The sequence below is a fragment of the Henckelia pumila genome, chromosome 3, assembly GCF_033568475.1.
Source record: "Henckelia pumila isolate YLH828 chromosome 3, ASM3356847v2, whole genome shotgun sequence".
Lineage (NCBI taxonomy): Eukaryota > Viridiplantae > Streptophyta > Magnoliopsida > Lamiales > Gesneriaceae > Henckelia > Henckelia pumila.
Window position 1 is genome coordinate 193,882,437 of NC_133122.1, and position 14,541 is coordinate 193,896,977.

The window sequence follows — 14,541 nt, forward strand, 5'->3', positions numbered from 1 at the left end:
ATATAAAAAATAGCTTTAAATATCCAAACTTCATTCAGAAATACAAATCAGGAATGATTTCTTAAATTTTAGATGTGTAATTGTCAATTTGAAAATGAAATATTGTGCATGTATATAAATATATGAAAGTATTAAGCGAGATTTTTTTAATCTAAAAAAATAATTTTTAATTTTTTTGGAAATCAATAATCATATATGGAATATACGAAATCATGGAATTCATTTTTAACTTCTTTGAAAATCAATAATCATATATGGAATACATGAAATCATGGAATTTAGATTTATAAATATATGGTAATTTAGCAACATTATTTTATCTATATATCAATCTATAATTATATATACGTGTATATATATCATCTATGCATTATTTAAAAATTTATTTTTCACTTAATTATATGTAATTAATTAACATAATATTATTTCCGTTTTTGGAAATATGATTTTGGCGGGATTTTGCCAAAAATGGCAAAAACTCAGTTATTATATATATATAGATTTGAAAAAAAATACGATACAACATCACGAATATCAGATGTATATCAAACATTCAAATATCGCGAGTTCTTAATTTCCATACATAGTATATATACCGTGTATATTTTGATTTTATAAAATTAGTTCGATTTGAAAAATAAAGAAAGATAGAAAGAAAGAAAATTCAATAAATTCGGGTGGGAGGGAGTACACCTAATATAATATATTGAAATCGTAGCATTAAATATATGAACCGACCTACATGCATTTATACTTTATTACAAATTGATAAACCCTAATCATCTTTGTATGTATGTAATGTACCATTGGTCATCTGGCCGCAATTTAATTTCACGAAATTAAAATATAGAGTATAATTGATTACTGAAAAGGACCTCATTGATTGAAGGAATCAAAGGGGGATTTTGGTAATTTCCTACTGTGAATTGGAAGAAGGAAGGGCCAAATCCATGAAATCAAGAACGTAGTTGGTTCGTGACAAGATAAAGGAATGGCTGGTGCCCACCCAAAAACTCTAAATTAATTAATAATATTTTTATTTTTATTAAATTAAAATAATAATTTTCGACCCTCTTCTCTTTTTTAACCCACAAAAATACATTCATTGGAGAGAGAAATCTTGAGATGAATCAGATAAGCAAAATCTAATTTCATTTTCCTTTCTGCGTTGGTGGTGGTGGCTTGTTTTTGGTGTATATATGTTGTTGTGTTGTTGAATTTTTTTTTTTTTTTTGAGGTTGCCCATCGATTCTTGTGGTGAATCTTGAATTTGAGTCATGCGGCGAGGGCGAGTGGCGGCGAGGCAGGCGGCCGCTGCGGTGGTTCAGGGTGACGGATCTGGAGGATCTACGGAGATCAGATTCAGGGGCGTGAGAAAGAGGCCGTGGGGGAGATTTGCTGCGGAGATCAGAGACCCTTGGAAGAAGACCCGGGTTTGGCTCGGCACCTTTGACTCGGCTGAGGAGGCAGCTCGAGCGTACGACGCCGCCGCCCGCTCTCTACGGGGGCCCAAAGCCAAGACTAACTTCCCCTCGCCTCCCGACGGCGCTTTGTTCCCGGTTTTCAACGCTAAAAACTCGACCCATATTCGGATGAGCAGTAACCCCAACGATCCGTTCGTGGATTCCCGGTTTTATCCACAGGACCACCAGATGATGGCCCAGCAGAGGCCGACGTCCAGCAGCATGAGCAGCACCGTGGAATCTTTTAGTGGGCCTCGACAGCAGCCTCCGCCTCCGCCTCCGCCGTCGCTCGTACAGCAGCAGCAGAGGAGGCAACCTCGGTTTCCGCCAGCTGCTCCAGATGATTGTCACAGCGACTGTGATTCCTCCTCCTCCGTGGTTGATGATGCTGATTGTGACATCGCTTCCTCCTCTTGTAAAAAGCCCCTTCCTTTTGATCTTAACATGCCTCCGCCGCTCGACTCCGCCGTTGACATGGACGAGCTCGCTTGCACCGCCCTCCGGCTCTAAGGGGTCTCAGAAGATGATGATTGGGAAAAACCCATTTGGTTAAAATTACTCAGTTTGTTTCTTCTTTTATATTTATTTTGCTGAAAAAGAAAATGAAAAAAAGAAAAAAGAAAAGAGGGGGAGGAGAGTTGATTCTCATAGACAAGGCTGAAGACTTGTTGTGGCCTAAAATCTAATACATATCTCGAGCTGATTGTCTGTTGTCTGAAGAGGATTTACGTGTTTTATATTTATAAACTTCAATGTCATTGATAATAGCAGATATTGTGATGGATATCTTGAGTATGTTCTGTGTTGTTTTAAACCTTTGAAATCGTTGTTTCGATTTGTAATATTTGTATAACGTTCTGACCATACCTTGATCTGTTCCCTTGTTTATTGTTTCAGGTTCTTATTTGCTAAATTGCCCACATTTTGATGTAAAGTTAGAAACTTTATCGAAGCAGACCTTATTGAGTAACTATGATGATATCGATTGTGAATTGTGCAAACATTGTTGTTCAAGTTGTGTTCTTTTATATTTACATGTTAGTTTACTTTGAGCCCCTTCTCTTCAGATTATTTGCTCGCTGTTTACATCATTTCCGCCTTCTATGAATTGGTGTTGCTTTCGTTTCATGTTTTAGGGTTGTTTTCATTCATTAAGATGCCCTTTTAAGGTTCTGCAGGACTATCTTTTGAGTTTTATGATTCTAATCTCCTGCATCTGTTGCGATCAGTTATTCCTCATTGGGTCGGTAACACGACATTATTCATTTAGACAACCACATGTGTGCATTCTTAATGTCCATGGATGATTCTCATACCTATGTTAAGGTATTGCAAAAGACAAGTCATCAAAACTTAGTTCCGCCGTGAAACTGTGATAAATCTACCGTTGTTCCTAATATTTGTGGCCGCGTTTTCCTTGCACGCAGATTGTTCGGTGTAGTTTCTATTGTTGTCTTTGTTATTTTTACTACTAGCATGCTAATGGTAGAAATACAAACATGCGCACACGTACCCGCACGTTCATTTATGCATGTATATATGCACGCATGCACCACTCTTGGTTATAGAATGTGATAATGAATGTAAATGTTAGTATGTGATTAAGGAATGTAGATAATAATTGTGGAGTGGATGCATTTATCTTTGAAATTCTCTCTTTTTGAACAGAGATGGGAGTTGTTTATGTTTGGTATCTTTTCTTTCCTTGCATGTTTGTCTTATCATATCTGGTAATTGTTGGGTTCCTGATTATGACCCTGTTTGTTTGCAAAGCTGCTGAATAAGGTCTCGAATCCGGAGATTTCTGCACTTTTTCACCCCATGTAGCATAGAAAAAAAAAACCGAGCTGGAGATTAAGGTAGTGTTTGAGACAGTTTCTAGTAATCAATTCTCAGTTTTTTTTTTGACATAATTTTGAAATTTTGTTTAGTAAAAGCTGATAAGTGTTTTCTAGAAGCTCTCTTAAACATTATCTAGATGTCCAAAAATAACAAAAATTATAGCATAGTTGACGAGGTGCTCACAAATATCATTGTTAGTTGCTGAAATGGTGATATATGCTGGTTATTTTCCAAGAGATTGTGTGGGTGTGTGTGTGTATATATATATATATATATATTTAAGTTTTAAAAAAAAAACCATTAGTTGCAAATTTAGCTTAAAAATGGGCGACATAGTTAGCTTGACGTTTTATGTTCTGAAAGCCCTCACTCATCCGAAAATAAAACTTCATGAATCTCTGCAATCCACGAACTTTCTAACCCCAAGAAATTGTATATTTTGTATTGAGTTAATGACATCATATGGAATGCAATTAGTTACTATTGTGTGTTGTTTTATAATTTGAAAATATAATTAATATTGTTCGAGTGGAATGTTATGATACATGAAGAAAGGGTTAAAAGACAAAAGTTAATATATATATATAAATCATAATTTAGTAGTAAATATAAAAGCAAAATACAAAATATTTTTAAGTGATTGTTTTTTTAATTGATGCAGGTTCTTTATTTCGAGGGGGAAAATTTTGAAAAATGAAATCTTAATAATTGGTTTAAAAAGCTAAAGTTGACCTGCCCCGATTCCACTATGGCTCCGTTTGGTTTCAAAAGTCAGGCTAAAAAACCACTTTTTTAAATGCTTTTCAGTTAACAAGGTGTTTAGTTGACCAAAAAAATGCTTAAATAAGCACTTTTTAAAGTCAAAATTAGAGCTTTTTCAAAAGCTAAAAATTGCAGCTTTTAAAAGCACTTATTTTAAAAAATCTCTACAAAATTCAAACGGGCTCTATATATACATATTTTGATATTTACTTCTATATTACACTAGACTATATTTTTATTGTTATTATAGAAAGCATGAATATATTATATTAACTAATTTTGATGTATAGTATCGTATATGATTTTAAAAAACTTTTAAATTTATAAAAGTGTTTGTTTCTTTTATCATTGATTTTTTAACTATCATTCTTAATAAAAAAGATATATAAAAATCAATGCTATTTATTACAATAATATAAATATGCTTCGTGTACCCGTTTTTGTACCCGTTTTTTTACAATTTATATCACTTGTTTTCTGGGCCTAAGGCCATGCAATTCTGCACCCAAAAATTAAATTTAGTTTGGGCCTATAACTCTAGATAAAATTATATTTTATTGAAATAAAATAAAATATTTTGTGTTTACATATACTACTAATATAATTTAAAATTAAATAAACTTTAAAGCATATCAAAAAAATTATTTCTATGTATTTTCTGAATAATAAACATATTTCGAAGTTATATGTTATATTACCAACCCCGATTATTTTTGAGTAAGTTTTGTGAAATAGTTCGCAGATCTACACGTGAGATTGATCGATGATCAATTTACATCTGTAGCGAAAATTGATAATTTTGACATAAAAATTAAAAAAACTATTTCATTACTCGTGCAGGTCGGATATTCTCTCATAAAATTGACTCGTCTCAAAGAAGTTTATATGATCATTTTAATTTGGAAATTTTATTAACAAGAGCAAATAAAATTAAATTTTTTTTTTTGGATTATATATTAAAATCTATATTATTTTCAAACTCCCCTTGAAGTCGAGTTCCATACGAGTTTAATCTAACATTGAATGGTCGTAAATTGAATTGAATTGAGTTCGGGTATTAATAAAATTTTAAATGATTTCAGAACTTAGTTATTTCATCTGAAAGTCGAAATCCATTTAAAAAATATTATAGACTACAAAAACTATCATACACTGTTAATAAATTATTAAAGAGTAAAATTTAATTCGATACACGAACTATTAGTTAAATGTCAAATTGGTACACGAACTTTTTTTAATGACTTAATTGATACATGTCTGCCGGATTCCGATCAATTTCCGTTGACATTTACGTAAAATGTCCAATTTGCCCTTTATTACAAAAAAAATTCACATTTTATTTTTAATTTTAATTAGATATATTTTTATATTATATTTTATATGTAAAAATTAAAATTTTTATTTGTACTTAATATTTATTATATTAGATAGATTAAATAGATTATATATTTCAATGAAATAAATTAGATAAATTATTTTAAGGCATATAATATTTAAATAATTGTAAATAAATAAATTGATATCACAGAAATTGAATAAATATTTTTTAACTAAAATTCTGATTTTTGTATACATAATTTTCTCAATAATATTTTGAAAAAAATATTAAATAAATAGTGATTGTGATAAAATATTTTTTAATATTTTAACTATGTAAAAATTTATTGAATATATTATTTTAATAAAAATATTACGTAAGTTCTACTAAAAATTAATTTCAAATTATATTTATAAGAAAAACTCATCAAAACACCAATTAAACTATGCCATAACGTGTCATATGTTTTTTAATCAACAAATAAAAAATTGAAAGTTTATTTAAAAACAATAATTTTATAAGTGAAGATTATTAATAAAAAATTGAAAGTCGTTTTCGGTTTTTCTGACGGACAGAAATGATGAAGCTCGTTTTGAACTAAAATAATATTATCGTTTTAATTAATTTGTATTATCAAAAGACTATTATACCATTTTTTTTATCATAATTTGGTCAAAATCAAGTGGACATGTACCGATTAAGCTATTAATAAAATTTTATGTATCAATTTGACATTTAACTAATAGTTCATGTAACAAATTAATTTTAACTCAATTATTAAATAATAATCGTTTTAATAACTTTTTGAACGCCGTATACCTGTCGCGGCAGTATTTTTTTTTATTTTTTATTTTTATATATATAGTAGAAAGACACCTGGCACCACGTTAACAGCTACGTAACTAGAGGTCTAGAATGATTAGTGAGCAAATACATGGTCGTTTATATAATTTTATCAATATTTTTTTGTTTGTTTGTTTTTTAAAGAATATATTAAAAAAAAAGAAATTGGTTTGGTGTAGTTCAAAAAGCAGCATAATAAAAAAATGATAAGTTAGCTCTTAATTTTTTTTATGTTGAACTTATTAATTTTCAATTTAATTATAAGTTCGATATATTCTCATAAATATAGGTTTATGAGATAATTGTACAGGCGACCTATTCATAAAAATATAGGCTTATCTAAACTTAATAGTTTTAACGATGTGTAAGAATAGGTTTATGTAAAGCATATGCATAAAGTATAATATTTGATAATGTTTAAATAAAAAAATTTAACAAAACATATCAATAAAATCGAAAAAATAATATTTATGATTATAAATAATTTTTTGAAAATGGAAATGGCCGCGTATGTGAATTTATCTATGCATAGGGATGTATTATGTTATAAGTTAATTTTAGATTGTTTTATTTACATTTATTTAAAAAATAATCGTCATAACAAATATTATTTGAAAAAGGAAAAAGAAAAAGAAGAGCGATAAAAGCATCACAAGGAATACACATAGACACCAAATTTGTTGACCAAACTGAATACTTTATTTGATTAATTCATGTGATTACAACTGTTTAGGCAGTTCGCTTTTATTGATTCGAGCCGCCAAACACCACACGTTGCGACACCTCCATGGCCTCTTCCCATAATTTTATGTTCTTTTAAAATATAAAAAAAATGTTGCTGGACACATCTCAATTAAGGTTTGTAAAGCAACTAATCTAACTCATAAGCTTTGCGAGCCGATTTTATAATAATTATTTTTTTCGTATTTAAAATCATTGAATTCAAGCCGATCTTGAGGTCAAATTACTTTATTTGATTATCCGAAAACTACTCGTGAGTGTTGATATTTTATTAGTATAAAATTTGATGTAGCAAAAAAATTGTCTCAAGTTCAATAGGGTGCGCAATCTTCTACAAGCGAGTGTTTTAGTTGGCAAATAAGGGTTGAGGTAGATCTGCACATATGAAGAAGGATTAGAAACTTAGGGTTGATATTGTTTTTGATGTGACTCTTTGAATGCCTAATTCATGCACATATGAACAAAGATTAGAAACTTAGGGTTGATAATTTTTTTGATGTGACCCTTTGAATGCCTAATTCAGTGCTCGAGATTAGAAATATTAGAGCAAATAGTGCAAGAGAGTGGTTATGAGTGTGGAACAATGTGTTAGTGACTTATAGTGTATCTAACTCATAAAACATATTTGGTATTTATTGGGTTGGGAGCAATAGTCCCCTAAACGAGGAGGATTCTAGTCAGAAAAATTTATTCATACATACGATTTGTTGCCTGATTTGTGGAGGTCTTATATCAAATCTTGACATATTTATGTATATCCCAATATGTTCAAAAGTTCTTGTAAAAATACCCATTCAAAAACATTCATTTGCAAAGTAACAAGATGCAACAAGAGAAAGAGAGTAAAAAATAGAGAAAGGTAACAATATTTAAATATGTTCCAATGACTCAACAGTCATTCACTAATGACTAATCGAAGAGGGTATGCAAATTAGTTAATTAATGTAATAGCGTGAATTCTTAAAACTCCTTTAGTGCTAATTTCACATGTTCGGCGGGATGATGTGTTGTCCTATTCCTATATACTGATGAACGACTATAATAGTTTTAAATGTCCCTTTTTTGGAAAATAAAAATAAAAATTAAAAGACGTGTTTAATAAATTAATATCTTCATCATAGAATTGGTTTGACTCCACTTTGCATTTTCCTTTTATTTGTAAATTCACTTATTGATTAAATGTACAATTTTACAAGTATAAGACGGACTTTATCCCATGTTCTGAATTGAAATTAAAATAAAAATATTAACAAGAATTGAAGAATATATATACAAAAAAGCTAAGGTTCCTTGCGTCCACGTTTTTTTTTGAAATATATGCATTTCAATCTTATGGAAAACTTTTAAAAAGTCATTATGCATCGAAAATGATATGTTTTGGGAATCCTAACTAGTGACATGTCCCATCTTCTGCCCATTCAACTCATATATATATTGCCTTAAAAAAAAAAAAACTCATATATATATTTATATATAATATAATATAATATAATAGATTATTTATTTATTTATTGATGTACACCATATAAACTTTCGGATTAACGTATTATCTTGTATCACGCCAGTTAAGTCATCGTACTAGCCAAACATATGCAACAAATTTTTTCGAAAAAATGTCGATAGGAAAATTAAACCTATAACAATTGACAAATGTTTATCTAATCTACAAACTTAAAAACACATACTGACATACAAACTCAAGTATATTATATATATACACAAGCACATGTATTCGATTGATTCACAAACAATATTTTACTCATATTATTACCATCAGTTGAATATCTGAATATAGCGACAAAAAACATAACGAGACTAACACGTAGCAAATCCAAAAAAATGATCGATCAATCACCATTAATTAATGATTGACATAAAATTGTTTACTCTAGAATAGGACATTGATTTCTCAAGGGAGGTAGGCCTTGCGGATCCCAACATTTGAAAATCAACCAAACTATCCAAAATCAAGTATTTTAATCAATTTTCAATCTTGAAACTGAATAAAACAAGTATAAAAAAAATTAATATATCAAGTTAATAAAAATATATATATACCAATGTCCAACAAAATTTTCATTCGAAACTATTGATAAATGATCGTCTAACAAAAAAATCTACTAGTTCGATTTTTATTGAACCCAATTTGCAATAAAATATATTTGCAAGTGAAAGAAAATTCCTGACAAAGAAGCAAGAGATTTGTCAATTAATAAGCGAGGAATCGGATTCAAAAGAAATCTCCACACTTGACAGTCTCCCATTGGTTCCGAGCCAATATAGAAATTAGAATCAGCGACCCAAAAGCAAAGCATTTTCAGTTCGCACCCATCGCAGGAATCTCGGAATTTGTATAAGCCCTTCAATCGAGCCAAGAAACAGGTTTCGGTGACGCCCGATAATCGGGGACGAAGAGGGGTTCGGGTAGAATGGAGGAAGGAAGAGCGGCATTGCTCGATCGCAACAAGAACAGGGCTTTCGTGCGATGCGGGTCGCACGCGCAGGACGAGCTGCACGGATTCAGGACGTGGCTGAGATGGCTGTGCGTCGACCAATCCAACCCGTGGACCGCGTGCCTGTCGTGGATCGTGTTCTTGGTGTTCGCCATCCTGGTTCCCGCCATCTCGCATTTCGTCCTGGCCTGCGGCGATTGCGACAGCCGCCACAGCAGGCCGTACGACGCCGTGGCGCAGCTCTCCCTCAGCGGCGTCGCTTCCCTCTCTTTCCTTTGTTTGACGAGGTTTGTCAGCAAGTATGGGCTCAGGAGATTTCTGTTCTTCGATAAGCTGTGCGATGAGAGCGAGACGGTTCGGCGGGGCTATACCCAACAGTTTAATGTAAGTCGATCGAGTCGTTTCCTAGATTCTTTCATCTCGTTGTATCTTCGTGCAAAGAGATTGCAATCCATGTTTATGGTCTTTTGTTTGACTTGGAACAAATCATCACAAAGATTTCCCTTTGTTTAATGTTACTGTTACAAAGATTTTGCATTGATTATGTGCCTTGGATGATAAATCTCATCCTGTTAAACTTTAGTACCATTTTTTTTCCTTTGATTTGGCTCTTTCTTTTAACATCAGAGCTATACTTGATTGGTGAGTTCGATATTTGGTATTCCGAGCATGAAGTAGGTTTGTGGACTAAATCTGTGTGAAATCAAGCTAATAGTGGTCTGTTTTCCGGAACTATGTTATATATTGCCACATCCATTATAATAGAAAAAGTTCTAGAACACAGTATCTCATGGGGTTTCAGCGCATTTAACTTATTGTTACACATTCTTTTTGACCCACCGGATGGTATTCCTTAATTGGATTTGCTGTCTTGGCTGTAACAATAAATGTATAATAAATGATGTATGTATTTGCCATTTAGATCTTGAAGCATCTGTTTCCTAATTTAGTACAATCATCTCTTCATCTGCAGAGATCATTGAAGCTCTTATTTTTCTTTGTGCTTCCCTGTTTTGCTGCCGAAAGCGTATACAAGATATGGTGGTTCAGTTCGGGTGGAACACGTATTCCATTCTTGGGCCATGCCATTGTGAGCAACACTGTAGCATGTATCCTAGAATTATGCTCATGGTTTTACCGAACTGTGGTGTTTTTCCTTGTTTGCGTTCTCTTCCGTTTGATCTGCTACCTGCAAATTCTCCGTCTCCAAGATTTTGCTCAGGTTTTTCAGGCGGATTCTGATGTTGAATCAGTTCTAAGAGAACACCTTCGGATCAGAAGACATTTACGGATTATCAGCCATCGGTACCGGGTGTTCATATTGTGGGCATTGATATTTATCACTGCTAGTCAATTCGCCTCTCTTCTCATTACTTTGCGGCCAAGAGCAGATGTCAACATTTTCAAATCCGGAGAACTAGCAGTACGAATCACCACCTATCAACTAGTCTTGAGTATAATGCTTGAATCATCTAATGTTTTTCCTTCAATGGTTTTTACTGAACTTTGCGTTTGTGCACAGCTTTGCTCGGTTAGCCTTCTAGCAGGGCTCATGATTTTATTACGAAGTGCAACCCGAATTACACATAAGGCGCAATCTGTGACGTGCCTTGCATCAAAGTGGCATGTGTGTGCTACCATTGACTCATTTGAGACAGCTGATAACGAGACTCCAGTTGCTCGGGATGCTGATGAACAAGTTTTCACAGCAAGTTCTGAAGGATCGTCTGATTTTGATGACGTCGGTGATGAAGAAGATGAACTGGACAACACTAAATTTGTTCCATCATATGCCTACAGCACAATCTCGTTTCAGAAAAGACAAGCTCTTGGTAAGTTTTTCCATTCTTGGATCGGTTCTTGCATCTTCTTTTACTGAAAAATACTTGCTAGTTTTGATATAACTACGGCCCCAAAAATGTGAGATAACAATGAGTTTTTCCTACACAGTAACATACTTCGAGAACAATGGGGCTGGAATTACAGTGTACGGGTTCATGTTGGATAGAAGTTCTCTTCACACCATATTCGGTATTGAGTTATCCTTGGTACTCTGGTTGCTTGGAAAAACCGTCGGCATTTCTTGAAAAACTGCACGTCGAACATTAACTCAGAGATTCATTGACGATCAGTTATTCAATCTGTTGGTGATATCTACTCTCGAATTGTGATCCCAGAAGGGTAGGCATGTATGTTATTGTATAATACAGAAATAACTTGGGTAAAGGAATGATTGAGCAAAAGATTGAAATTAACTTAACAGGGGAGATTGGTTTTTTATTCTTTCAACTTGTGTTTCCCTTTACATTTGCTGTAATCTTGCTTCTTGAAGAGTGATCAAGAATGTAATATGCGTGGTGTTGAATCATGGATGCTTTTTCAGTTCTTTGTGTTGTGTATTTCTTGAGTTTGTAATTGTCATTCATTAAAAAGGTCGAACTGGTTTGTGTCTGTTAGTACATACATCCCTGTGGATTTCGGTTGTAAGGATCAACCGAGATTTTTCTGCGCTACATGATCGAAATACAGCGATGAACTTTGAAAAATTAGATTGTAAGACAGGAGATGAGTCTCTATTATAAATCTTATTTTTTAGATTATGAGATGTAATTCTCCCGAAATAGCATTATGCATCACCAGATTTGAAAACTCCTTCCCCACGAGACATTAAAATTTGTAGATGAAGGAGCTGAATCGCTGAATCTTCTGACTCCTACGATGTCGCTATGGCTGCGAAACCGTTGCCCCCCCCACCCCCCAAAAATTAATTTTTTTTTTATTAACTATATAATTAATTTTTAAGAAGTTAAATATATATATATATATGAACGGCCCCACTAAATGGAACTAAAAGTCTTGTAGGCTTGTAGCTTGGAGGATGCAGGTGTTTTTCAGTTTTGGGAAGATATCAAGTTCGAATCTTTTCTTACTTTTTCCCACTTATTTTTTCTAAAGTCAACAAATATTTAAATTAGTATTATATTTTCATTGATAGCAAATTATTTATTTACTATCTTTTTTTTTTCCTTCTTTTTCTTCCTAATGTCACCAAATATCAATATCGGAATTTTTATTATGTTTTAATTAATGACAAATTATTTATTTTTTGAAATTCATTCTCTAAAATTATAAGAAATAAAATGACATTATAATAAAAAATAAAAAATAAAATGACAACATATTAATCGAAAAGACAATACCTAAATTATTTATATATACTGAGATGTTTAAAATTTATCCTTTAAAAATATACTCCATCTATAGAAATCATGTTTTCATTTTTTTTTTGTCTCAAAGATATAGAATTTTACGATAATTAAGTAATATTTTTTTCTATTTTTTTTTACTAAAAGATCAATATGCAATCAGGTTTGTCATTAAATATATTAGTTACTTTATAACAATTTTTCACACCATTATGAATTCATTAATAGGGGTAAACCTAGAAATTTATTTACCAATTGACATAAAAAAAAAATCAACACGTGTGAAAAAAAAGTATAAAATAAAATGTCCTACATATATACAATGTATGTATATATATATATATGTATATATATATATATAAATAAAATAAAATAAAATAAAATAAAATAAAATAAAATAAAATAACATATTTAAAACAAATAAAAGGGAAGGGAAAACAATAGATATACGACCTTTGTTTTAAGAGTGATCGTGTTTGCTCTTACTATTACAGTTTGTTAAAGCTACTATAGAAAATGTCATTCTCAGTCATGAATATTGACAAAACTAGGCTTCGGAGCAAAATGTATGATGTTTTTCTTTCGTATGCATTGATAATATATATTGAAAGAAAAATTGCTACAAATCTTTGTATTGATGTTATCATCGAAGATTTGAAAATTTGAATGAATGTCGAATTCCTTTGAGTTATAAATATTTTGTCAAAACATATAGTTAATGCTTAATTAGTTGAATATAACTGATACTGTAATTTGTATTTTTTTTAATTAATATTTTATCTAGCTTATAGACGGCCCCCATTGCCAAATTCCTAGATCCGCCCCTGCTGCTTCGGCATAGGCTTCAAAGAAAGTTGCTTTGGCAATGAAAAATGTTGGAAAGCCAGCCTTCTTTTACCAATGGGCCTACAAGAGATTTCTCAGCAAAGGTTCAACTTGAGCTAAATCGTAGTTACATGGGTGGGCAAGGGAGCTTCAATGCTTCACCCTGAAGCTACTATTTCCAAACCCTCAGTTTTACAAGAAATTACTCTCATGCTCTTCATCTGATGATTCACTAATAGAAATTTTTGCAAAGCCTCAGCCGGGACCATTCACTAGTTGAACTTGTGGCAATTCATGGTCTCTTTTTGTGGTGATAAATTACTTAATTTTATTGGACAAGACTGGAATAAAAATGTCGATGAACAAATTTTACTTGCTCTTATTATATATGTAGGATGACATGGATCAAAAAATTAACGAGCTTTCTTGTGAGCTGGAGCGTGCCAATGGGAAGTGTGAAGTATATCGCTCGAACCTCCTTTCAATATTGAAGAATATTGAGGATCATAATTCATAAACAATGTTTATCAGTAGAAGTCCAAAACATAAAGCTTAGCATGAAAGATGACATTTAAAGTTGTAAAGTTTCAAGTCTATCTTCTCGCATGCAGGGGCAGAGCCAAGAATCTAAAGTGGCTAGCTCCGTCTCAGATTATATTGATAAAATAAATGATTAACTGAAAAAACATAAAATAAAAATTATGTAAATATTAACTTTATGAAAACATGGAACAAGAGTATTTAATATTTAATGCCTTCAAAAACATGGAGCCAAAACACTACTGAAGTTATGCTCTTCGATTCTTCTTAGAATCAAACTCATTAACTATTAACTCGTTATCAATTTTTTCAAACAAATCTCGTTCGATGTATAGATCACCATAGAAACTGCGAAAAACTCTGCTTCCATCTTGTTACGAAGAGTTGTTTTAATAAGTTTCATAGCTGAAAATTTTCGTTCCGTTGTTGTTGTAGAAACGGGGAGAGTTAAAACAAGGCGAATCAACCTGTTAATTAAATAAATATATTAGACTCGATAAATAAATAAAGATATAGACATAAATGTATAAAGTATAACAAATGAAAAA

The 14,541-nt window shown here is 31.9% G+C and overlaps 2 protein-coding genes across 2 annotated transcripts; both read left to right on the top strand.

Moving 5' to 3' along the window:
* Positions 1-981: 981 nt before the first annotated feature.
* LOC140890830 (ethylene-responsive transcription factor 3) lies at positions 982-2,258 on the top strand. The gene has a single exon (XM_073298940.1). The coding sequence runs from the start codon at positions 1,278-1,280 to the stop codon at positions 1,971-1,973; it is 696 nt and encodes a 231-aa protein (XP_073155041.1). The 5' UTR covers positions 982-1,277; the 3' UTR covers positions 1,974-2,258.
* Positions 2,259-9,069: 6,811 nt separating this feature from the next.
* LOC140891827 (uncharacterized) lies at positions 9,070-11,790 on the top strand. Its single transcript, XM_073300486.1, has 4 exons — positions 9,070-9,806; positions 10,396-10,845; positions 10,945-11,254; positions 11,373-11,790. Exons 1-4 carry the CDS (start codon positions 9,399-9,401, stop codon positions 11,507-11,509), a joined length of 1,305 nt encoding a protein of 434 aa, XP_073156587.1. The 5' UTR covers positions 9,070-9,398; the 3' UTR covers positions 11,510-11,790.
* The last annotated feature ends 2,751 nt before the right edge of the window (positions 11,791-14,541 follow it).

What these genes read in the sequence shown, in the direction of transcription:
- LOC140891827 (XM_073300486.1), top strand. Translation starts at nt 9,399, where the DNA reads ATGGAGGAAGGAAGAGCGGCATTGCTCGATCGCAACAAGAACAGGGCT. An exon ending in GCTATACCCAACAGTTTAAT is followed by an intron (nt 9,807 to 10,395) that starts GTAAGTCGATCG and finishes CTTCATCTGCAG; the next exon opens with AGATCATTGAAGCTCTTATT. An exon ending in TCAAATCCGGAGAACTAGCA is followed by an intron (nt 10,846 to 10,944) that starts GTACGAATCACC and finishes GTTTGTGCACAG; the next exon opens with CTTTGCTCGGTTAGCCTTCT.
- LOC140890830 (XM_073298940.1), top strand. Translation starts at nt 1,278, where the DNA reads ATGCGGCGAGGGCGAGTGGCGGCGAGGCAGGCGGCCGCTGCGGTGGTT.